We start from the raw sequence: 25,264 nt of genomic DNA, 5'->3' as shown, positions 1-25,264 counted from the left end.
CCCTCAACCCATAAGCTTCCAGTCCACAGTAGTTTCATGATACTGAACAAGAATTTACCTAACAAAAATCTCCGACTTACTGACACCTTTTATTTCACTCTGCTTCAGGAGAGATTTAAAACGACTTTCATAAGATAAAAGCAAATCATTCAGCAGGGTTTTCCACATGCTTCTCCTCTTACCCTACCTGACTTGAACCCATGTTTAAATCTGCATACTTGGTGAAGAAGGCCTTTGACCATAATAACAGCAGTACGGACAGTTACAATAGCAGCTTCCATTGTCACATTCGAGGTATTGTGTTCATTGTCTCAGCCATAGTATCCCTTTTAGTCCTTTCCACACCCCTTTAAGGTGAATGGTACTGTCCCGTTTTATAGTTAGAACAGCTAAAGCTCAGAGAAGTGAACTAATTGTCAAGTCACATAGCTGGTAGGTGACAGATATAAGATTTAATCTCCTATCTGACTCTAAAGTCTATACTCTTTTTTTCACCATACTTTAATACTTTAATGAAAAAATAATAAATGGACCACCCCATAAGCAAAGCCTGTACTCTTAACCACTGTACTGTACTTGGTCTTTTCAATTTCTGTACCGTAGTCTCATAGGTTTGAAAACATGTATAATGCCCAATTGGGATTGAAATTGGTTTCCTCAATTTTCTTGGGTAGTGTCAGAAGAGCTTCTCGCCTAGAGATGCATTTTTCATTTCATTATGGTTTAGTAAGTAGCGCTGGGAGCTGGCTGTACTTGTATTTATTAGGTACAAGCATTTCCTTCCTGGAAGAGGAGCCCCCGCAGTGGTCAGACCGCATGCTTAGAGGCCCAGGAAATGAGCTCCAGGCCTGCACCACCTCACCTTTGTGAGCAGCACAGCCTGGGGACCCGCCATGGCGTGCAACTCATCCCCGAGGCCATCCTTCCCTGCCTGACCTTTGGCAAGTTAATTACAGGCAGCCCTTTACTCTTGTACACAAAGCGCACTTGAAAGTTTATTTGAAAGTCAAATGGCTGAAGGTCAAACAGTAGACCTCCATGTTAAAAGGGAGATCCTGTTCTGGAGAGCACAGATGCATTGTAAATGGCCTTATTATGCTTCCCATAGTTGCTGCTGCTTGCAATCTCAAACAAAGATTTTTGTTGTTGTTGCTTCGTTCTTTGTTTTTATTTGGTTTTGGTTGTTATTGATTGACGATGACGAGCTAGGGGGAAATGGGAAGAGTTAAGGATGAACTGGGGAAGAAGAAACAGGCATCCTATTCATTCCTTCAATAAATACAGAGTGTTTCCCATGAGCTCAGAGTCCCTGGGTTGTGCAAACAGTTACCGCACTCAGCTTCTAACCAAAAGGTTGGAAGTTTGAGACCACCCAGAGGCACCTCGGAAGAAAGGCTTGACAATCTACTTTGCAAATCAGCATTGAAAGCTCTGTGGAGCACAGTTCTACACACACATGGGGCTGTCCTGGCAGCTGGAACTGGTACCGGGAGCCCATCACTTGCCGGGAGTTAGGAATGTGGGAGAGCAAAAGCATACAGGACCTGTGCCCTCACCTGCCGTCCCTACTGCCGTGTTTGGGGAAGACAGTGTGACTGAAATAATCTAACAAAGTGAATGTGCAGCTAACCCAAGGGCCATTAAGGAGAAATATGTGATGCTGTAAATGCCCACCACCTGGGGGTGTACCCTGGCCAGGGAGTCAGGAAAAGCTTCCCTGAGTGAGGGCCCCTGGAGCTGAGGTCTAATGGCCAAGGAGGAGGTAGTGTGGACCAGAGATGAGGGTAGGAGGTGGGGCTTAAGATGAGCCAGAGAAGCGATGGGCCAAACTCTTCAGGCCTCCTGGCCACGGTAGAGTTTTGTTTTTGCCCTGTGAATAATGGGGCACCATTGAAAGGTCTTAAGCAGGGGTATGACATCATGAAATTTGCATTTTGAAAACATCTTCCTTTTCCAAAGGACTGGAGGGGGAAGTTCAGGCAGCACACACTTTTAGCACTCCCCAGGAAGCTTCCAAGGACCCAGAGGGAGCAGAGGTCGGGGAGGAGGGCCTTTCCCAAGCAGGACCTGGCGCCACCCAATCTTCACCCACAGTGCACACAAGGACTCTGGGGGAGATGTTACTACCTGGCAGCCTCCTGTCTCCCAGCTCTGCCTCCTGCCTCTGCAGGGCTTCCAGGCTGGCAGCAGGGTGGGGGCAGACAGAGATACCCTAGGAAAGGGGTAGGGGCCAGGCACCATGCTCAGCATGGGGAGGCAATGGAGGAGACAGATAAGAAAGGCCCTTTTCTCCAGGAGCCCAGAGGTGAACTCAGCCCCTGGCACAGCTTCCTTGAAGCTTTGGGACAACAGATTGGGCAGAAGTGGGGGCACCAAGTGAGCACCTCGCCATCCCAGTCTCCTGATTGTTGAGATGTGATCAATCGTTTTCCAAATATGTTTCTTAAACCTAAGGCCATCAAGGTACTCTGAGGGGAGTTCCACGATCAAGTCGGTATGAGGAGTGCTGCTGACTGGGTTTCTGCCCCCTTGGAATCTCAGCATGCTCCTGGGCAGTGAGAGACTCCCTCCTCAGTCAGACACCGTTTGTCTTTGTTTAACTCAGCATTTCTCTCAGGGGTATTGTAAAGAACAAGACTGGGGGAGATCTGCCTCGGTGTAGCCTCTGGAGGCAGCACACTACAGCAGAAAGGACGTGGGCTTTGAATTAGAATCTTGAATTTACTGCTTCTTAGCTCTAGATCCTTGGGCAGGTTATTCCTCATCTTTCCATGTCTGTGTGCTCTCTCACGTGGGGACCCCAGCGCCTGCGCTGTGCGAGGTCAGCTGTCTGTGCCCAGTAGTGGCTCCTTCTATGCCCAGTAGTGTGGCTCCTTCTCTCCCACACCCATGGGCCCCGTGTAAAGCAGACAGATAACTGAGAAGCTGGGTGGCAGGCACTGCGTTGGTAACAGAGTAAAGCTTTATTATTCTCTTAAACTTCTCTATAAAACTTTATTACTCTCTTGAGGCTGCTCGCCTGCACAGGCACGGCCATGGCCGCCTACACTCTGGAGCCCAGCTGCTGCCAGATTTGACGAGAGGATGAGTATTCTTTGACCACGAGAAAGAAACAGCCTGCTTGGAGGGTGGGGGTATAAATGGAAAAGTCAGCTCAGTGATTCCTGTAAGGAGAGAGTTTGGGGGAAAGCCATGGGCAGGAGAAGCGGCCTCCTTTCTGGGGCTCAAAAACCTGACTTGAGGCCCGGCCCTGAGCAGGAGCTCAGCTCCCTGGGATACAGGCCCTCTGTTTTAATAAAGGGCCTCCTTCTATCTATTTTTAAATAAACAGATTTCTTCTACCTTGCTTAAGTCTCTGAATGTAAGATTTGTGTCATTTGTTTTTTTCCAAGTTCGAAACAAACGGGGAGATTGAGCTGGCCCCCGGGGGCTCATGGTGGGAAAGAGGCAATGGGAGCCATGGAAGGGGGGATGAGCAGGCAGAGAGGCTGCCTGCGCTGACTGCCGCAGACGCAGAATTGAAGGCTTAGGCAACAGCTGGGCTGTGCGTTTCTCCCCGAGGGAAGCTGAAGCAACCCTGTGCTCCTAGCACCTCTCCTCCTTGTCTTCAAGGGGACGCGGCTGTTCTTCCAGGTCTCAGCAGGGTGATTTTTTTCTGCCAGAACTTGAAGACCTGCACTTTTATAGGCTGACCCTTTGTATAAAGAAGTTTTCTAAACTCTACCAGGTGGGTCAGCTGCTCTGCATCAGCGGAGTGGGGCTGGCACCACGTTCTCCGAGAGTCAGGGCCACGCGCCTCCTAGCCCGCAAGGCCAGAGTCTGAGCTGAATTGTCCTGGACGGAGCCAGCCAGCTGGAGACAGGGCCTGTTAGTTCCAACCAGCAGATGGGCTGCCATACTTTGCCCTCAGTAATACTGTCCACATTTTAATTGATCAAGTAGAACGTTGCACTTAAGGTCACGTGTCTCAGTGTATCTACTCAAAAAGAAGGAAGAAGAAACATCATGACATGAAAAGTCAAAAAAAGAACTTGGCAGACAAGAGTAGCCAAGCCTACAGAACTGTCTTGCCCCCATGTTATAGTATAGCCTTGTCTGGAACAGGACAGGGAGAGAGAACGGGAATCCTGGACCTGAGGTGCCTCGTGGAAAGCAAACCACTTTCTGTACCCATGAGAAGGACAGAACCAAAACCAAAAAAAAAGAAACCCCGTTGCTGTTGAGTCAATTCCAACTTATAGAGACCCTAGAAGACAGAGTAAAACTGCCCCACAGGGTTTCTAAGGAGCAGCTGGTGGATTCAAACTGCCGACCTTTTGGTTAGCAGCCAAACGCTTTACCACTGCGCCACCAGGGCTTCAGGAAAGACAGAAGGCCTGTGTAAGTCACCAGCGTAGCGACACAGTGCATTTGCTAGTTGATTGAGACATTTGGGCACTCACTTATTTGTGATCGGCAGCATTATTATCTTCTCAGTGGAGTGTGCTGAATTGCAAAGTGCTTTCACAAACCATTCTGAGAGATTGCTGGAAACTACTTGGGAGGTCCCTGTTTTTTGCCATTAGCTGATCTTAATTGTTGGGAGAAACTTTCTCTTGCCCTTCTCAGTGTGTCTTTCTTGCCAGTCTTGCTCTCTGCTCTTTGGTATAATCCATCCTCAGTGCGATAAACGCATACCTCTCGGCATCCAGCATTGCATTTCAAGGAACTTAATACTTGCTTTGAGCCAGCCCAAACCGTGAGGCTGCGTGCATTTCTGGCCAGGGAAGCTGCCTGGGAGTCTGAGAGCACCAGAGCTCCCACCAAGCCCAGCTCCACGCCACCTTTTAAAGACGCTCTCTCTTCTCCTCACCGCTCTGCCCCTTAACGCACGGCCTTCCCCTTTTCGCGTTTTTCCTGACACTGTTGTCTTGTTTCTTTTTTTTTTTTTTGAATCTTGGTTTTTGTTTTAAGTTTTATAACTGATGGTGTCATGCCCCACCTTCCAGTTTCTTGCCCAGTTAAAGCTCATGGACTACAGCCTCCTGGTGGGAATTCACGATGTTGAGAGAGCTGAACAAGAAGAGGTTGAGTGTGAAGAGAATGACGGGGAGGAGGAAGGGGAAAGCGATGGGACCCACCCCGTGGGAACCCCTCCAGACAGTCCAGGAAACACGCTGAACAGCTCACCGCCCTTGGCTCCGGGGGAATTTGATCCCAACATTGATGTTTATGGAATAAAATGCCATGAAAGTAAGCTTAATTAATTATGAACTTTCTTTATATATGGAGTGGTTTGATCTTTTGCATTGTTGTCTACCAGCAGTCATAACCCCAGTTAAAAGTATGCTGCAACACTCATTCTCAAGGGTCCAAATAAGTTGATTTGGGGAACTAGAGTATATTGAAGGTAACTGTAATTTCTGGTTTTAAAATGAAATGTGATGAGGTCTTTGAATTTTGTGATGTTGGTGTTATAGAGTAAAACCACAAAATTTTATATATACAACATGTACATATGTATACACAAAAACACCGATGCTTATTTATATAAATGTAGGTAACATGTAAGAAATATTTTTTAAATAATATAATCTGTGTGTATGCATATGTGTATATATGTATATATGAGGGGAGGGTATATATACAGAGAACACTGATGGCACAATGGTTAAGCACTTGGCTGCTAACCAAAAGGTTGGCAGCTCAAACCCACCAGCCACTCCACAGGAGAAAAGACCTGGCAATTTACTGTCATAAAGATTCAGCCTAGGAAACAATATGGGGCAGTTCTACTCAGGCACAAAGTCACTAAGAGTCAGAATCGACTAGACAGATCACAACAACTAATATATAAGCTGTCCTCACTTTTATATGAGTCAAAAGCATCATGAATCTGTCCTGAGCTAGGTACATATATGTGGTCCAGTCAGAGTCCCACATGGAAACTTACCAGGCAGGCATGTCATCACCTGCAGCTCCTTCTTTCCTAGGAGCCCCGAAGCCAGGCCCTAGTGTATGGGGAAGGAACCCTTTGATTGGCGGCTAGGCCTGCCCTCTGCTATTCTGCACTAAGGGGTCTGGGGCCCTCTGCTGTAGAGTGGGGTCAGTGTTAATCAATACCTAGGTGACTGGATATTTGAAGGAATTTATTATATTTGGTTCAAATCCACCAGGTGCTGCCTGGAAACTCTATGGGACAGTTCTACTCTGTCCTATAGGGTAGCTATGAGTCAGAATCAACTCCACAGCAGTGAGTTTTTTTGTTTGTTTTTTTATGTTAGGTACTTACACGTTAAATAGCCAGAATATTTTAGAGACGATAAAAACAGACCTCTTATTTTTGAGTAATAAAAATTATGGTTCTTCATTGTTTAAAAAAAAAAATCTCAGTTGGCATATCAACCGAGTGGGTTTGAGTTATGTTTTATTTCATTTTTATTTTGCTCAACAAACTGTTTCTTCATAGTTAAATGTACTCTCCTTATTGCAAATTTGTGGAAATCTGTAGGGAATAGATGTTGGAGGTAATATGTGCATTTATCCCGTTCTGATACTGTATCCGGTGAGAAGTGATTGTGAGCGGTGGCATCTAAGGGTAGAAAAAGATCGATGAGCATAATTAGCTCTACTTGTTTTATAGAGTCTTTATTTTAAAAATAGGGTTTTTTTTTTTTTTACACTAAAGCAATAAAAAGTCATTCGAGAAAATACGTATTAGCAAAAAAAAAAAAAAAGAAAGAATCCCAGTCTTGGACCTCCGCTGTTAATAACCAGAGGCATTGAATATGTTCCTTAATTTCGTTTCTACAGTGAAAAAGGACCAGGTACAGAGGGTTAAGCTGTCTTTTTAGTAGGACCATGGAGGAGTTACCTGAACTCGTAAAACAGCTGCAGTACCTTTCATTTCTAGACCCCTTCCTATTCCCACCCCACTGAATGCCTGAACCCTTCTGCTCCAGCCTGCACTTCCCCCCAATCACTGTTCTCATCCCTTTACAGACTCACCCAGGAAAGAGGTGTACTTTATGGCGATTATTGACATTCTTACTCATTATGATGCAAAAAAGAAAGCTGCCCACGCAGCAAAAACCGTTAAGCATGGCGTAAGTATCCCGCTCTGTTTCCTTCTACTCTCTGTGGGCGCTTGATGTTACCTGTGCTACAGGGACCAGCTCCAGGTCAGCTCCTTTCTAAGCGAGTTGTTCAAATTCCCATTATCTGCAGGGGGTCGTGTTCTGAGTACAAGATTCAAGCCAGCAAATGCCGACTGACCACTAATCCCCGTCTTACCGGCAAGGCAGGGAAACTCAGCCTGAGCTCGTCTTTTTATACACCGGGGATATTAATAGACACGTACATCACTAGAATACTATGTACATTCTTTTTTGGTTTGAAAAAACACTTACAGATAAAAGTGGAAGATAAGTGTTTAAGTATCAAGTGTTCAAGACTAAAGCACTATTACCTGCTTAAGATACTTGCAGAATAATGAAGTGTAATTTTTCTTTCCTCACAGCAAATTGTATTTTTCTATTTACGAATTTTTCGAGTGTAACATCAAAGTTTAATAGTATTAATCCCCATCTTTATCATGTTTGCTCTGGGTTATCACTATTCTAGGAGCCCCTGCGTGTCACAGACAGTTAAATGCCGGACTACTAACCGAAAGGTTGGCAGTTTGAACCCACCCAGATGTGCCTTGGAAGACAGGCCTGATGAGATCTGCTTCCAAAAGGTCACAGCTTTGAAAACGCTACGGAATACGGTTCTGCTCCGCAATGCATGGGGCCATGAGTCAAATCAACTTGATGACAACTGTTGTTGTTGTTAGGTACCCATTAACTTGCTGAGTTCCCCCAATAAGACTGTAAGGGAGACCCTAGAGTCATCCCCATTTGACATTTGAAGAAACTGAGGAAGACCACTTGAAAGGTTACTTGCCAGGGTCGCATAGCTGGTGAGTGGTGGATGTGTTTCCTGCCCAGGCCCTAGCCTGGCCACCTACTCCGTGTTACCCACCCCCGCTGTACTGCCAGCAACCCACATCTGCCTGGTTGAATGTCACAATTTGCTAAGTATCCAATGATGCCTGTGTCACAGGAGTCTGTTTGGCTTTCCACATGAGCTGAGGAAGTCTGAGAACCCATCCCACACAGATGAACTTGTGTCCTGGTTTGTTAGTGCTGGAGGAGAGGTGCTTCCCAGCAGATATAAACCAGAACAATCAAACCCTATTAAAGGCTCTTTTTCTTTATTTTAAAAGCAAACAGCTTGTCATCTCTGAAATGGAGCTAACCTGAGACTATATTCCATTTGCCAAAGAACATTTTCAGTCACACTGTCAACAACTACTTATGGTGCACCTGCCGTGTGCAGAGCACGGAACCAGACCTCAACCAGCCCCCTGAACGCGTTAGACATCCCACATCAGTAACAGTGGGTACGCAGTAGCTCTCAGCCAACGGTTGGCATCAGAATCTTCCGAGTACTGTTTGTGAAATACGGATTTCCCAGATGATCCACCCCCTTCCTGGATTCTGAATCCAGTTCAAGAGTTCAGAGGAGTCTTTAAAAGGCTCCATGATAATTCCTACATTCACTTCTAGGGAAGCCATGGTATGTGACAAAGACAGAGCTGGGTTGGAATCGCTGTTTCACCTTCCCAGCTGTATGACCTTAAGGAAATACTTTTGCGGCTTTGGTTTCCTCAGCAAATAAAGGGATGAGGCTTTATGAAAGAATACATGAGGTTTTATGAGGGAATACATAAGGTGAGTAGGCTGAACATGGTACAGATGGCTTGTAAAAGTTTGATCCCTTCCCATCCTCAAACATGTAATGTCATATGAAATGTGAAATGTACCATCGCAAATAACAAATATGGTTCCATTTTAGTCTCCCCGGTAAGTCACCAGTTCAGGTCCATAATATACCATGGGGCCTAAAATTGTGGGCAGTCTGCAAGAACAAGACATTATTCTTGGCAAAGGAATGTTGTGTTGAGCTGCTGTCTGGAACCATTCCCTGCCTTCAAGGCCTGGGCTCCTCTGTGGAGGTCCTGGCAGCCCAGGCCAGACATGGAAATGACATGTTCCCCAGTGAGCGTGTTGCTGTTGTTAGTTACCATCAAGTCAATTTGAAGAGTAGAACTCCATAGGATTTTCAAGGCTGTGACCTTTTGCTAGGCCTTACTTCCAAGGTGCTGCTGGGCGTGTTTTATTAGTAGTCCAGCCCTTAACCATTTGCACCACCCAGGACCAGTGAGCATGAGTGTCTAAAAATAGCTCCTGGTGACTTAGTAAAACTCTGGTCTTGCCCTTTGCAGCTCAGGAAACTGGCCAGCCACCCCCTGTAGTCTGAGTGCCAGCATGTGCATATAGTAGTAAAAATCCCTGGCCGAACTTCTGCAGGGGCCACACCTCCTTACTCGAGGGTGGTCTCCATGAAAGGAACAGTGGCACCCTGTGCCCTGCTGCTGAGGAAAGCCAGCCCCCTCCCATTATGGGGAGATGCAGTCTGCAGTGTTGTGTCTCACCTGGTTATAGTAGGAAAGAACACCTGGGGCAGCTCCATGCTGGCCGTGGGTCAGCTGTCATTGGAACCCCTTGCTGCTGTTGTCACCCCTTGTTTTTGAGCACTCAGCCACTTACCTCTGTCTTAATCGAAAAGGGTCCTGAAAAATAAGCACAGTCCTTACATCACTGTCATCTGAATTTGCCTTAAACCACATGTTTCTTTCATTCTCAAGGTGTCTCCAGTCTGCTCACTTGAAAAGCAGAAGTATTATCTCCATGGCTTCTGAATGTAGTTCCACACAGATTTCACTGTTTGGTAGAAATATTCCAAATGTGATAAATTTAGTTTAAGTTGCAACAATCACAATAGATGTGATAATAGCGTCTATTGTTCCTGCCACTCTTTGCCACACTTCGGACACAGATTCGTTAGAACCTTGACTATCCAGCCTCAGTAGCTAGGTGCTAAGGGCGGAGGCTGCATAGATTTGAAAATTCTAGCTTTATATTTATCTGCAGTTGGAAATAGCGGTAGATATTGAGTAGTAATTTTTGGAAGCCGTAAGCGTTATATCAATATTCTTTTCCTTTACTGCCCAGGCTGGTGCAGAGATCTCGACGGTGAACCCAGAACAGTATTCAAAGCGCTTTTTGGACTTTATTGGCCACATCTTGACGTAACCTCCCAGGCTGCCTTGGACGGACGTGCACTGTGGGAAGAACAGAGGTGGCTTCAATGTAGGAAAAATGAAAACCAAACTCAGCGAAGCACTCATCTTACAGGAAGCAAACCTCCGTGTTTACATCTTCAGGCCAAGATGACTGATTTGGGGGCTACTCGCTTTAACAGCTACCTGATATTTCCCAGCATAGTTCTAGCTATTTCTGACTTTTTTTTTAATGTGTGCATTTTAAAAAGAAAAATTAATTAACTAAAACAGACCAGCTTCCGTCAGAGTGTGCTGTGGCAGCAGCCCTCTGATCCCAGCTGTGGCAGAAGGAATGAATGAAGGAATGAATGTGTGAATGAGTACATGTGGGGGAGGAGGAAACGCATGTCAGACCAGCCGTGTTGGCATTCCGCGATAAACTGTGGATCAGTTTTTTTTTTTTTTTTTTTATTGAAAGATGTGAGACAGTATTCATAATAATAATGAAGATAATAATGATGGTGATTAAAAAGGAAAAAAAAAAAACCTTACTGCAAATGTTACCCTTCTACCCCGCACGCTGACACTCCTTAATAGTTGTAACACAAGCCCCTGGGCACCAGCGGGAGGTGCTGGCCTCCCCTGGGTGCCCTGTGCCTCTGCACGGTGCATCGGGACCCCTGGCCCGGGTGTGGCCATCCTCTTCCGGCAAGAAGCGGGTGCCCTGCTGACTCTGTCCATTTCCACCTCGGTTACTTATGTCCAGAAAAACTGCATTCTTCTCGTTTCTTACCTGGAACTTCTTCATTGTTACCCTCTTATGTTGCAATATAGGAATTAATGCTATAAAATACAAATAAACTTACCTGGAAAGTGCATAGTTCGGGGCAATGGTATCTACATCTCCACCCGGGGGAAGGCAAGCCAAGCGTTAGGACCCTTGATTCTCCTGCTACCAAATGATGCAAATCTGAGTTCTAAGATGTTTATGTTGGACCATTTTTTCACCAGTGGTATTTTGTTATGAATTATCCCTTTAAACTGAAACCCTCGATTTTACTGTTTACATTATTAGGAAAACAGGGATATTTTTGAATCTAAAAATTTAATGTACAGCGTGTGATTTTTGAAGTTTACATGTAAAGTGATTTTACAGTGTAGGTGAAATAATGTTTGTCGTATTTTGAGCTGTCTCATGCAGTCATGTTTTTGAGTGAATGTCTTTATGCAAAGTCCATGGTAGAGCATATTTTACAACAAAGGGAAAAGAGTGGTTTTGTTTTCTCCAGGTAGACATTTATCAACCTAATGATTTTTTTTTAATATTTAACCCAAGTCTGGTCATGTAAATTCATTGCCCTAAACTGTGCTGATTTGTGTTTAATCAAGTTATAAATTTCCAGTATCAATCATGTATTTACCAACCTTTCCTGCATTTTCTGAAAGGCATTGAGCTAAAATATTAGACTTGCTTAGAATAGGTTATCAACTTATACACTGTGCTAAAGCTGTGCCTTTGAAATTCTTCGTTTAAAACAGATGATATTTGTAGGCAGTTTCAGAAAGAAAAAAAAAAAACCTTCAATAATTACTTATAACTCAACAAACCCCACTTGCCATAATGCCTCTTCCAGTAACTTCAGTGCTGTTAAGACCGAGGTTATGCACCATGTATGTGGATTTTCTTCAGAAAGCACGAGTTGAGTAGCAAATCACAGGACCTTTGGAAGCCAGCAGCAATGCCATCTCTACTACTCTCTAATGAATTTACATAGAGCTGTTACCCTCAACAGATGATGTTAACGCCACTGTAATATAGCTGTACAAATCTGTATCTTATGTATTTAAATTAATCGATACTGTGATTTGATCCCCGCCCCCCCCCCCCCCGCCCCATTAATTCGGGCATCAAACCAGTTTCAGTATTCTGAAGTTATACTGTGGTTTCTTTGGCCCAAGACTACAAAAGAGAGACCCTGAAGTGAAGATAAGGTACAGATACATTATTTGAATAATTATTTCCTTTGTGGCCAATCTGTGTATGCTTTTAGAAGTTTACAAAATGCTTTATTTTTGTCTGTAACAGTCTCTGTCATTCATTCCTGTTGATAAACTGTTTATTTGGACAGAGTGAGGAAGTTTGCATTGTATCTCCTAGTGCTAAAAATACACTCCAGACAGGAGCAGGGCTTTATAAAATAAAGCACTTTGATGACTCACAAGGTGAATCCTTTGTTTCCTCTCTTTCGATTGTGTTTCTCTCTACTGCAGACGGATTTTAAGTACCCCGTACTGAGAGTGTCTGTAGCTAATCCTTGAAGAAGTAAACATGCAGTCGAATCTTTTCACTTTTTGAGCTCCAGCCTTTGGTAATATGTAGTCTTTCTGTCTAGAAATATTTTATTAGTAAATAATAGAAACTTCCATGACGAAACTGACTTACTGAAAGATGAACAAGCAGAACTACAGTTCTGTGCATCAGCATTTTTTGATATTTTATTGGGATACCGTTGATGATAGGAGTCTTTTTCATAGCATTTCATTGTGGTGGCAGGTGAGCAAACACAGTTCTGCTACATGAAAACATACTTGTTTTAACATGATTGAAATATTAGGGAACACTTTGAACATAATGCAGAGTTCTCATTTGCCAATGTTCAGTTTTGTTTGCAAGAAACATTTGGTGAACATAGAAAACCGCCCCGCTGAACAGAGCTAGGTAGGAATACACAGAACACATACCTCGAACAGCTAACAGCTACCTCAGTTCTCCACGTGCGCTAGAGCCACACCCACCCACACCTGGAATGACAACTTTCTATCTGATTTCAAGTAGATTCTACCACTTCACAATGACCTAACAGCTGCAAGCGTTCCAAAGTCCACTACTACCAGTAAATTTCAGGATTTTTTCAAGATAAAGTGTCATGTTTATTATGGTATTTATGTATTTCCTAACCCTTTAACATATAACTTGCTAATGTTTTTATCGGGTTCCAATTTTTTTATGTGTCACTGATGATGTTTTTGGGTGTGGTATTCTAGTCCCATTTTTCCCATAAGCCCAGTGGTTTTGTCACTTGATTTTGAAGAATGGAGACTTTTAGGAACATGCATGTCACGTTGTAGCAGAGCTTACTGTAGTCAGCAGAGAGTTTTCATTCAATTTTCCTTGTGGAAAGTTGTAATGTGAACATTCTTTTTCCCTTCATTTTGATTACGTAATTTCCTGAGTTCAGAATCACAGTGGTCCCAGAATATTAGTTATTTCTAATTCATAAAAGTACAAAAATTGGTATGAAGCATTAATCCTTAATACAACATTTTTAGAAATAGTGATTAAGAGTTAAGTGCAAGAGAGTGGGAGCTGTAGGTAATGTACCATGTGGATGTATATAATGAAGAGAAGGAAAAGCCAAGAGGTTAAACATGGAATTAAACTCTTCAGAGTTCTCTCTTAACATGCAGTGGACTCTGAAGGCCTTCAGCGCCACCAACACAGCCTTTCTGTGAAATTTTAATTAGCACAAAATCAGTAATCAAAGTGTGTACCATATGTGTACACCCTGCCCCAGCAACCCTGTCTCTCCCTCTGTCCTCATCCCCTTGAAGAGCGTGTTACTCAGCTCTGACCTTAGGATGTAGAGACTGCTGTGTTTAAAACGTAAAACATTTTCCCTGAAGCACAGAAACTCTGCTGTACCTTTGAATGCTCATGAACAGGAGTCGCTTGCATGGCCTTGTTCCGCCTCGGCTGGCCCCAGCTCATCATAATAAACTGGTGTCTTTAACGGTATATTAAAGAGGTGCTCACAGTAAAGTCACACAGAAGGCCAAGGCAGTGTCTCCGGAAAAATGGAATTAATAAGTTACCTGGAGTGGTTTTTAAATGTTCTTTCATAAAATGAAACTCGCAAGTGTAAACTGGGTACCTTTTTATCTAAGCTGGGTGCCCTACCAAAGTTTGTGCTAGTCTTGATTTTGCCATTCTGTAAAAATCTTGCCAAAAGGTAGTAAATTACAAAAATTACATTCTTTGTAATTTTTTTTCTCGCTCTTGCAACACTTGTGTTTAATTTCATGAGAGAAGGGACAACAGATGAGAATTTCTCAGACCCACTTTGATATATTTCTGTGTTTTATAGAATCCGAGATTTGTTGCTGGAAGAGGTTTACAGATCATTAAGCACACATCCCTCAGTTACAGATGAGGAACCCTTGGCCCCGAAAGGCTAAGTGGCTTGTTTAAGATCATGTGCTAGTTGTGAGAAATACAGGGTTGAAGCTGAGCTCTCCGCTGCAACCCAAGAATGAAAGATGAGTGCCATGAGCAATGGATCTACTACCCTCCGGGAACCCCCGGGCTCACCATCGCTCTTCCTTTGTCAAGGCCTTTGTCCTTCGTCTCCATTTGGAGACCCCTGGCTGGCATGGAGATGCTCCTAGATTTTAAAGCCAAGAGTGTTCTCCCACACTGTTTTTGAAAGTTAATCTTTATTATTCCATTTTCCTACCCTTTTCTCTTAATCTATAGTCCCTGGTGATGCAAACAGTTAATGCATTAAGCTGCAAACCAAAATGTTGAATGTTCAAGACCACCCAGAGGCTCCTGTTGTTATGTTACATGTTAACAAATTAAAAAACCTAGTTTAAATGGGGAAACTACCAAACCTAACTCAAGAAGAAATAAAAACTCTGAATAGATCAATAACAAGGAGATCGAATTAGTAATTTTAAAACTTCCCACAAAAATAAAGTTCAGGCCCAGATGGTTTCCCTAGTGAATTCTACCAAATGTTTAAAGAAGAATTAGTATCAACCATTCACAAACTCTTCCAAGACATTAAAGAGGAGGAACAATTCTGAACTCATGCAGAAAGGCCAGCATTACCCTGATACCAAAATCAGACAAAGACATCACAAGAGAAGGAAAGTATATCCCTCATGAATACAGACACAAAAATTCTCAAGAAAATACTAGCAAACTGAATCAAGCAACATATAAAAAGGATTATACACCATGACCAAATGGAATTTCTCCCAGGAATGCAAGCTTGGTTTAATATCCAAAAATTGATGAATTGTGACATGTCGTATTAATAACACAAAACACTTGAATATCTCAATTGATGCTGAAAAAGTATTTGACGAAATCCAACACCGTTTCATGATAAAAACACTCAACAAACTAATTTTATCAACCTGATAAAGGGCATCTATGAAAAAACCACAGCTAACATCATACTTAATGGTGAATACTGCATGCCTTCCCCTTAAGATCAAGAATAAGACAAGGATGTCCACTATTGGCAGTTTAATTCAATGTTTAAGCAAGTAAATGAAATAAGACATCCATATTGAAAGGAAAAAAAAAAATTCTCTAGTTGCAGATGACATGATCTTATAAGTGGAAAATCCTAAGGAATCTAACAGAAATAAAAAACTATCAGAGCTAACAAGTTCAGCAAGGGTTCAGGATTCAAGATCAACATACAAAAATTTATTTCTGTACACTAGTAATGAACAATCCAGAAATGAAATAAAGAAAACAATTCCATTTACAATAGCATCAAAACGAATGAAAAACTTAGGAATAAATTTAACAAAAGAAGCACAAGAGATTAAAATGTGGACATCTCTCGGGAGCTGTTAATCTGCCTACCACAGCTGTAAACAACTTTATCCCATAAATTTAACAACTTAGATGAAATGGATAAATTCCTTGAAAGACACAAACTGCCAAAACTCATTCAAGAAGGAATAGACAACGTGAATAAATCTCATCTATGAAAGAAATTGAATTCATAGCTTAAGACCTCTTCCCTTCCCCCTCCCGCTAAAAAAAAACTTCCCGACCCAAATGGCTTCACTGCAAAAATCTACCAAACACTTAGGAAAAAATTGATATGAATTATAAACTCTTCCAAAAGAGGAGAGATCCTTTACAACTCATTTTATGAGGCCGTCATTACCCCAATACAAAATAACAGATAAAGACATGGCAATAAAATAATTCTACAGACCAATATGCTTCATGAACATAGACACAAAAATTCTCAACAAAATACTGGCAAATCAAATCCAGTATTATATAACAATACACCATGACCAAGTGAGGTTTATCCCAGGAACACAAGCCTGGTTCAACATTTCAAAGGTCTGTTAGTGTAATTTACCGTATCAATAGAGTAGAGAAGAAAAAACATGAAATCATCCAATATATACAGAAAAAAAGCAACAAAATTCAACATCCACTCATGATTTAAAAAAAAAAAAAAAAAAACTTTTTAAAGTTCAACAAACCAGAGAACTTCAACCTGATAAGAGACATCTACATAAGTCAGAATCGACTCAACAGCACTGGGAGTGGGTGGGTACATAAAAACCTATAACTAACATCATACTTAATGGTGAAAGACTGAATGCTTTCCCTCTAAAATAAAAAATAAGACAAAAATGCCCAATCTCACTGTTACTATTCAACATCAGACTGGCAAGCCCTAAACAGTACATTAAGGCATTAAAAATAAATAAAATACATACAAGGTAGAAAAAAGAAAACTGTCTCTATTCAGAGATAATTTAAAAGAGCTACCAGAAACAATGTGAGATTGCCAAGGTTGCAGGATACAAGGTTCTTCTACAAAAACAATCATAGTTCTATATACTAGCAATGAAAATTCAGAAATTGGAATGGAAAAGTATAATTTACAATAGCACTGAAACACTGTAAGATACAAATCTACCAAAATAAGTGCAAGATCACTGTGCTGAAATTTGCAAAAACCTGGCAAAAGAAATACAAGAAGACTAAATAAAAGGAAAGATATACTGAGTTCACGTATTGAAAGATTCAATATTGTTAAGATGTCAGTTCTCCTGAGATAGACCTCAGGAGTGTAAGTTAGAGAACTTACACTACCTAATTTTAAGGTCATTATAAAGTTACAGTAATTAAGAGAAGGTGGTATTTGAGAAAGAATAGACATGCAGCTCAATGGAACAGAATAGAGCCCGAAATATACACACACATATATGGTTAACAGATTTTTGAAAAAGGGAAAGCATAGCCTTTTCAGAAAATGGTACTAGAACAATTGGATATCTGTATGTAATAAAATGAACTTCCATCCGTACCTCACACCATATACAAAACCTAAATGTAAAATCTAAAGCAATAAAAACTCTATAGGAAAACATATGAGGATATTTTTGGAATCTTGAGTTAAGCAAAGATTTCTAAGATACAACACCAAAAGCATGATTTGTCAAAATTAAGATTCTGCTGTGAAACATTTCATAACATGGAGGAGCCTGGAAGGCATTATGCTGAGTGAAATTAGATGCAAAAGGACAAATATTGTATAAGACCACTATTCTAAGATCTTGAGAAATCGTTTAAACTGAGAAGAACACATTCTTTTGTGGTTATGAGAGGGGGGAGGGAGGGAGGGTGGGAGAGGGTTATTTACTGATTAGATAGTAGAGAACTACTTTAGGTGAAGGGAAGGACAACACTCAATACAGGAGAGGTCAACACGACTGGACTAAAAGCGAAGAAGTTTCCTGAATAAACAATGCTTTGAAGGTCAGCGGAGCAAGGGCAGGGGTTTGGGGACTATGGCTTCAGGGATCATCTAAGTCAATTGGCAAAATAACTTCTATTAAGAAAACATTCTGCATCCCACTTTGAAGTGTGGCGTCTGGGGTCTTAAACGCTAACAAGCGGCCATCTAAGATGCATCAATAAGTCTCAACCCACCTGGATCAAATGAGAATGAAGAACACCAAGGTCACAAGGTAATTATGAGCCCAAGAGACAGAAAGGGCTCCATGAACTAGAGACTACATCATCCTGAGGCCAGAAGAACTAGATGGTGCCTGGCCACAACCGATGACTGCCCTGACAGGGAGCACAACAGAGAACCCCTGAGGGAGCAGTAGAACAGTGGGATGCAGACCCCGAATTCTCATAAAAAGACCAGACTTAACGGTCTGACTAAGACCAGAAGAATCCCGGTGGTCATGGTCCCTAAACCTTCTGTTGCCCCAGGACAAGAACCATTCCTGAAGCCAACTCATCAGACATGGATTGAACTGGACAATGGGTTGGAGAGAGATGCTGATGAGGAGTGAGCTACTTTCATCAGGTAGACACTTGAGACTATGTTGGCATCTCCTGTCTGGAGGGGAGACGGGAGGGTAGAGGGGGTTAGAAACTGGCAAAATGGTCATGAAAGGAGAGACTGGAAGGAGGGAGTGGGTTGACTCATTAGGGGGAGAGTAAGTGGGAGTATGTAGTAAGGTGTATATAAGTTTATATGTGAGAGACTGACTTGATTTGTAAACTTTCACTTAAAGCACAATAAAAATTTTTTTTTTAAAAAGTATGTCAATAAATAATTTCCTATGCAAAAAAAAAAATAAGATTCTGCTCTTCAAAAGATGGTGGTGACAGAATGAAAAGGGGAGAAAATACTTACAAATCACCTATCTGATAAAGAACTTATAACCAGACTACATAGAGAATTCTCAAAATTCAGTAAGAAAACAAATAACCCAATAAAAAAGTGGGCAAAAGATTTGAAAAGACACCTCACAAGAAAAGCTATATGGATGTCAAATAAGCACAAGAAAAGATGATCAACATCATTAGATATTAGTGAAATGCAATTGAAACCACAATAAAATACCACTATGTACCTAGTAATATCCCCCACGTGTCTGCCAGTTTGTCATACTATGGGGGCTTGTGTGTTGCTATGATGCCAGAAGCTATGCCACTGGTATTCAGATAAAGGGTCACCCACAGCAGACAGGTTTCAGCTGAGCTTTCAGACTAAGACAGACTAGGAAGAAGGAACTGGCAGCCCACTTCTGAAAAGAATTAGCCAGTGAGAACCTTATGAATAGCAGCAGAGCACTGTCTGATATAGTGTCAGAAGATGAGCTCTCCAGGTTGGAAGGCACTCAAAACATGACTGGGAAGAGCTGCCTCCTCAAAGTATAAAACAAAAAAAGCCAAACCCACTGCTGTCGAGTCGATTCCGACTCATAGCGACCCTATTGGACAGAGAACTGCCCCATGGAGTTTTCAAGGAGCACCTGGCAGATTGGAACTGCCGACCTCTTGGTTAGCACCCGTAGCACCTAACCACTACGCCATCAGGGTTTCCAAAGTATAGTCCACCCTAATGACATGGATGAAGTCAAGCTTTCAGGACCTTCATCTGCTGTTGCTGCACAACTCAAAATGAGAAGAAACAGCTGCAAACATCCATTAATAATCAGAACATGGAATGCACGAAGTATGAATCTTGGAAAATTGGAAATCATCAAAAATGAAATGGAAGACACAAACGTTGATACCCTAGGCATTAGTGAGCTGAAATGGACTAGTAGTGGTCCTTTCAAATCAGACAATCATATGGTCTACTATGCCGGACATGACAACTTGAAGAGGAATGGCATTGCATTCATCTTCAAAAAGAACCTTTCAAGATCTATCCTGAAGTACAACACTGTCAGTGATACGATAATATCCATATGCCTACAAGAAAGACTAGTTAATACAACTATTATTCAAATTTACACACCAACCACTAAGGTTAAAGATGAAGAAATTGAAGATTTTTGCCAGCTTCTGCAGCCTGAAACTGATTGAATACGCAATCAGGATGCACTGATAACTACTGGTGAGTGGTATGAGAAAGCTGGAAACAAAGAAGGATTGGTATTTGGAAAATATGCTCTTGGTGACAGAAACGATGCCAGAGATTGCATGATAGAATTTTCAAAGACCAACAACCTTCTTCATTGCAAATACTTTTTTCACTAACATAAACGGCAACTATGCACGTGGACCTCGCCAAACGGAATAGGCAGGAATTAAACTGATTACATCTGTGGAAAGAGATGATGAAAAAGCTCAATGTCATCAGTCAGAACAAGGCCAGGGGCCAATTGCAGAACAGACCATCAATTGCTCGTATGCAAGTTCAAGTTGAAACTGAAGAAAATTAGAACAAGTTGACAAGAGCCAAAGTATGACCTTGAGGATATCCCCCCTGAATTTAGAGACCATCTCAAGAATACATTCGACACGTTGAACACTGATGACCAAAGACCAGGTGAGTTGTGGAATGACATCAAAGACATCATCCGTGAAGAAAGCAAAAAGTCATTAATAAGACAAGAAAGAAAAGACCAAGATGGATTCAGAAGAGACTCTGAAACTTGCTCTTGAACGTTGAGTAGCTAAAGCAAAAGGAAGAAATGATGAAGTAAAAGAACTGAACAGAAGATTTCAAAGGGAGTCTAAGAAGACAAAGTAAAGTACCATAATGACATGTGCAAAGACCTGAAGATAGAAAACCAAGAGGGAAGAACATGCTTGACATTTCTCAAGCCGAAAGAACTGTAGAAAAAAATCAAGCCTCAAGTTGCAATAGTGAAGGATTCCACGGGGAAAATATTAAATGATGCAGGAAGCATCAAAAGAAGATGGAAAGAATACTCTGAGTCGTTATACCAAAAAGAATTGGTCAATATTCAACCATTTCAAGAGGTAGCATATGATCAGGAACCAACAGTACTGAAGGAAGAAGTCCCAGCTGCACTGAAGGAATTGGTGAAAAACAAGGCCCCAGGAATTGACTGAATACCAATTGAGGTGTTTCAACAAACAGATGAAGCACTGGAAGTACTCATTCGTCTATGCCAGGAGATTTGTAAGACAGCTACCTGGGCAACTGACTGGAAGAGATCCATATTTATGCTTATTCCCAAGAGAGGTGATCCAACTGAATGTGGGAATTATCGAACAATATCATTAATATCATAGGCAAGTAAAATTTTGCTGAAGATCATTCAAAAGTGACTGCAGCAGTGTATCAACAGGGAACTGCCATAAATTCAAGCCAGATTCAGAAGAGGACGTGGTAGCAGGAATATCATTGCTGATGTCAGATGGAACCTGGCTGAAAGCAAAAAATACAAAAAAGATGTTTACCTGTGTTTTATTGACTATGCAAAGGCATTCAACTGTGTGGATCATAATAAATTATGGATAACATTGCAAAGAATGGGAATTCCAGAACTATGCTCATAAGGAATCTGTACATAGATCAAGAGTTGTTTGAACAGAACAAGGCAATAATGCCAGATATAAAGTCAGGAAAGGTGTGCATCAGGGTTGTATCTTTTCACCATATCTGTTCAATCTGTATGCTGAGCAGAAAATCTGAAAGGCTGGACTGTATGAAGAACAGGGCATCAGGATTGGAGGAAGACTTATTAACAACCTGCGTTATACAGATGACTCAACCTTGCTTGCTGAAAGTGAAGAGGACTTGAAGCGCTTACTGATGAAGTTCAAAGACCATAACCTTTGGTTTGGATTACACTTCCACATAAAGAAAACAAAAATCCTCAAAACCGGACCAATAAACAACATCATGATAAAAGGAGAAAAGACTGACGTTGTCAAGGATTTCATTTTACTTGAATCCATCATCAACACCCACGGAAGCAGCGGCCAAGAAATCAAGAGACGCATTGCATCGGGCAAATCTGCTGCGAAAGACCTTTTTAAAGTTTTGAAAAGCAAAGATGTCACCTTGAAGCCTCAGGTAAGCCTGACCCAAGCCATGATGTTTTCAATTGCATTTTACGCATGTGAAAGCTGGACAATGAATGAGGAAGACCAAAGAAGAATTGATGCCTTTAAATTGTGGTGTTGGCAAAGAATATTAAATACACCACAGACTGCCAAAAGAATGAACAAATCTGTCTTGGAAGAAGTACAACCAGAATGCTCCTTAGAAGCAAGGATGGCGAGACTGGGTCTTACATACTTAGGACATGTTATCAGGAGAGATCAGTCTCTGGAGAAGGGCATCATGCTTGGTAGAGTACAGGTTCAGTGAAAAAGAGGAAGACCCTCAATGAGGTGGATTGACACAGTGGCTGCAGCAATGGACTTAAGCATAACAATGATGGTGAGCATGTCAAAGGACCAGGCAGTGTTTCATTCTGTGGTACACAGGGTTGCTATGAGTCAGAATCGACTCGATGGCACCTAACAACAAGAACAACAGCTTAGTAATATGGCTAAAATAAAAATTTTTAAATGTGAAAATACCAAGTGCTAACAAAAATGTGGAGGAACCAGAATGCACATACATTGTTGGTGGGAATGCAAACTGGTACAGTCACTTCGTAAATCAGTTTGTCAGTTTCTTATAAAGTTAAACATAAACTTACTATATGACCCAGCAGACCCACTCCAGTGTTGGAAACATTTGGCCTATAAACATCCAGCTCCTCCCTCAGGATTTCAGGGCCCTCCCAGGCCAACCCTTCTTGTGAGGTCACACAGTTGTCCATGGGCTCTCCCCTCAGTAGGCAAGCTCAGCCCCAGCTCACCTGGACCAGGAATAGCAGCCATCGTACTGGCCTTTCCAGAGACTACCATCCTTCGAGGCTCAGGCCAAATCGTATCTCTTCAAAGACACTTTACTAAACTCTACAGCTCATACTAAACTCTTCTTTCTCTGACCTCTTATTGTACTCAGAATAGGAATTGCCCTATTTAGCATGCAATTATTCCCTTCATAGATTGCTTATGATTTTCCAGATGGACTGTAAACTCTTTGCCATATCTCATACTTCTTGTGTATTCTGCACAAGGCCCACCATAGCACTGCCATTCAACAGGCATCCCATAATCACCAAATGAATGGATGAATATCTCCTTCAATTACATAACGAAGGCTATAATTAGACTATTTGATATTTTCCTTCCATGGCCAACATTTACTGAATGTTTTCTATGTTCCAGACACTATTCCAAGAATTTTGCATAGAATAACTCATTTAATCCTCTTAACAAACCTATGGGGTAGGTGCTAAAAATCTCATTTGATATGTATAAGGAAATTTTTGCACGGTAAGGAGGTTAAGGAGATTGGCTGAGGTCACACAGATAGCAAATGATAGAGCCTGAAATTAAACCCAGAAGTGATCTGACTCCACATTGCGTTTGCAAATTAATTTAAGTAATGATAATAATCTTTTATATGTTTATAGAAGTTTATAGTTTACATCCACCACCCATCTGTCAGTTTGTTATACTGTGCTGGCTAGGGTGTTGCTGTGATTCTGGAAGCTCTGGCACTGGTATTTCAAATACTAGCAGGGCCACCCATGGTGGACAAGTTTCAGTGGAGCTTCCAGACTAAGACAGACTAGGAAGAAGGACGTAGTGATCTACTTCTAGGGGCCAAGATGGCAGAGTAGCCAAACACTTCTGGTGATCTCTATTACAACAAAGAGCTGAAAAAACAAGTGAAACAATTATATTTATGACAAGCTAGGACCCCTGAACATCAAAGGCAAAGTTAGAAAATGGACTGAGCAGCAGGTGGGAGGGAGAGACAGTTCAGAAGCAGAGAAAAGTTGCCGGACCTGAATTGCTGGGATCCCTCAGGCACCATTCCCGGGAGCGACTGCAGCGGGCTGGTAGTAGCTTTTGTGCACAGTTTCCTCAGGGTGAAACAGCCACCCACGCACCCTGCTCACTCCTCCAGAACCAGAGAAGAATGGCGCTTTTGGCAAAAGCTAATTACTTGCATATATTTTACTGTGCCCTTCGCCTCCAAGCCAGTTTCAGTGGCTGTCGATTTCCCTGGGCCTGAGATAGGACCTTTGAGTGCTCTGAGCCATTCTTCCAGCCTTGGAGAAGGAATAAATTCACAACTGGGGAAAAGATAATCTGCCAGCTCCACTAACCTGGGAAGCTCAGGACAGAAGCGGCTCCTGTCCAGGCATAAATAGTCCATGGTCTTTGAATACCTTTCCCCCCTGCATGGACCTATTTCAGGACAATAGGCCCTTGTTGGCAGACTGCACCTGTTTCAGCTATGCAGTGGAGGGGTGGGTGTTTGATGTTTGACACTGATTTGCCTATTAAACAGGGTCCTCACCCACATCAGGTGCATAAGGACTGGTGGCACCACTCAGGTCAACCAGCCACCCACAACAGAGGTCCAAGGATAACTGGTACCTCCCAGTCCTTACAACTGAAAGCATTGGGTGCCCATGGTCCATCTGCAGATCGCCCCCCCCACCTCTGCAGTCTAGGGAACAGGGACATGCTTTCCTCACAGACACTCAGAGGACAGTTGTCAGCCCCCTGCCTTGTTCAGGGTGTGACCCCCTGCTGCAACCAGATACCAGTACCTACACCAGCCACTCCTGCCCCTCTAATACTGTAGGACAGGGCCTGTACCACACATTAATCCATACAAGAAAAGTGAATAGTCTCCTAGGCTGATATACCTAATAACAGCTCTAGCCATCTGGTGACAGGACGTGAGAGCTCCAAAGGCAAAAATAATCAAGCTAGCTCACTCAAGCAACCCATTTGGGCATATCAAAGCAAAACAAAGCAAGAAGCTAGGATACAGTAGACAAGCTAAATAACATAAAACAATAACTTATAGATAGCTCAGAGAAAGCAGTCAATATCAAATCACATAAAGAAGCAAACCATGATCACTTCAACAAGCTCTCAAAACAAAGAATCAAGGGATCTTCTGGATGAAGGTGCCTTCCTGGAATTACCAGATGCAGAATACAAAAGACTAATATACAGAACTCTTCAAGACATCAGGAACGAGATCAGAAAGGAGGTCAGGCAATACTCAGAATAAGCCAAGGAACACAGAGATAAAGCAGTTGAAGAAGTTGAAAGGGTTATTCAAGAACATAATGAAAAATTTAATAAGCCGCAAGAATCCGTAAAGACACAGCAATCAGAAATTCAGAATATTAACAATAAAATTACAGAATTAGGCAACTCAATAGAAAGTCAGAGGAGCAGAAATGAGCAGGTGGAAGGCAGAATTAGTGAGATTGAAGATAAAGCACTCGGCACCAATATATTTGAAGAAAAATCAGGTAAAAGAATTTTAAAAAATGAAGAAATCCTAAGAATCAAGTGGGACTCTATCAAGAGAAGTAACCTAAGAGTGATTGGAGTACCAGAACAGGGAGGAATAACAGAAAATACAGGGAGAATTGTTGAAGATTTGTTGGCAGAAAACTCCCCTGATA

At 42.1% G+C, this 25,264-nt stretch overlaps 1 protein-coding gene across 4 annotated transcripts in view; it reads left to right on the top strand.

The window, feature by feature from the left end:
- The window catches only part of PIP4K2A (phosphatidylinositol-5-phosphate 4-kinase type 2 alpha), a 197,107-nt gene extending 180,650 nt beyond the window's left edge, over positions 1-16,457 (top strand). For 2 of the 4 annotated variants that reach the window (XM_064284915.1, XM_064284917.1), the window contains exons 8-9: positions 4,989-5,232; positions 10,098-16,457. In XM_064284915.1, coding sequence (XP_064140985.1) covers positions 4,989-5,232; positions 10,098-10,429 — 576 coding nt within the window. In that variant the 3' untranslated portion in view covers positions 10,430-16,457. Of the gene's footprint in view, positions 1-4,988; positions 5,233-6,981; positions 7,086-10,097 lie in introns of all 4 variants that reach the window. The other 2 variants (XM_064284916.1, XM_064284918.1) reach the window with 2 other exon arrangements.
- Positions 16,458-25,264: the final 8,807 nt, after the last annotated feature.

The sequence above is a fragment of the Loxodonta africana genome, chromosome 4, assembly GCF_030014295.1.
Source record: "Loxodonta africana isolate mLoxAfr1 chromosome 4, mLoxAfr1.hap2, whole genome shotgun sequence".
Classification (NCBI taxonomy): Eukaryota; Metazoa; Chordata; class Mammalia; order Proboscidea; family Elephantidae; genus Loxodonta; species Loxodonta africana.
Note: the sequence above shows the minus strand (reverse complement) of the source record. Positions and strands in the feature narration are given on the sequence as shown.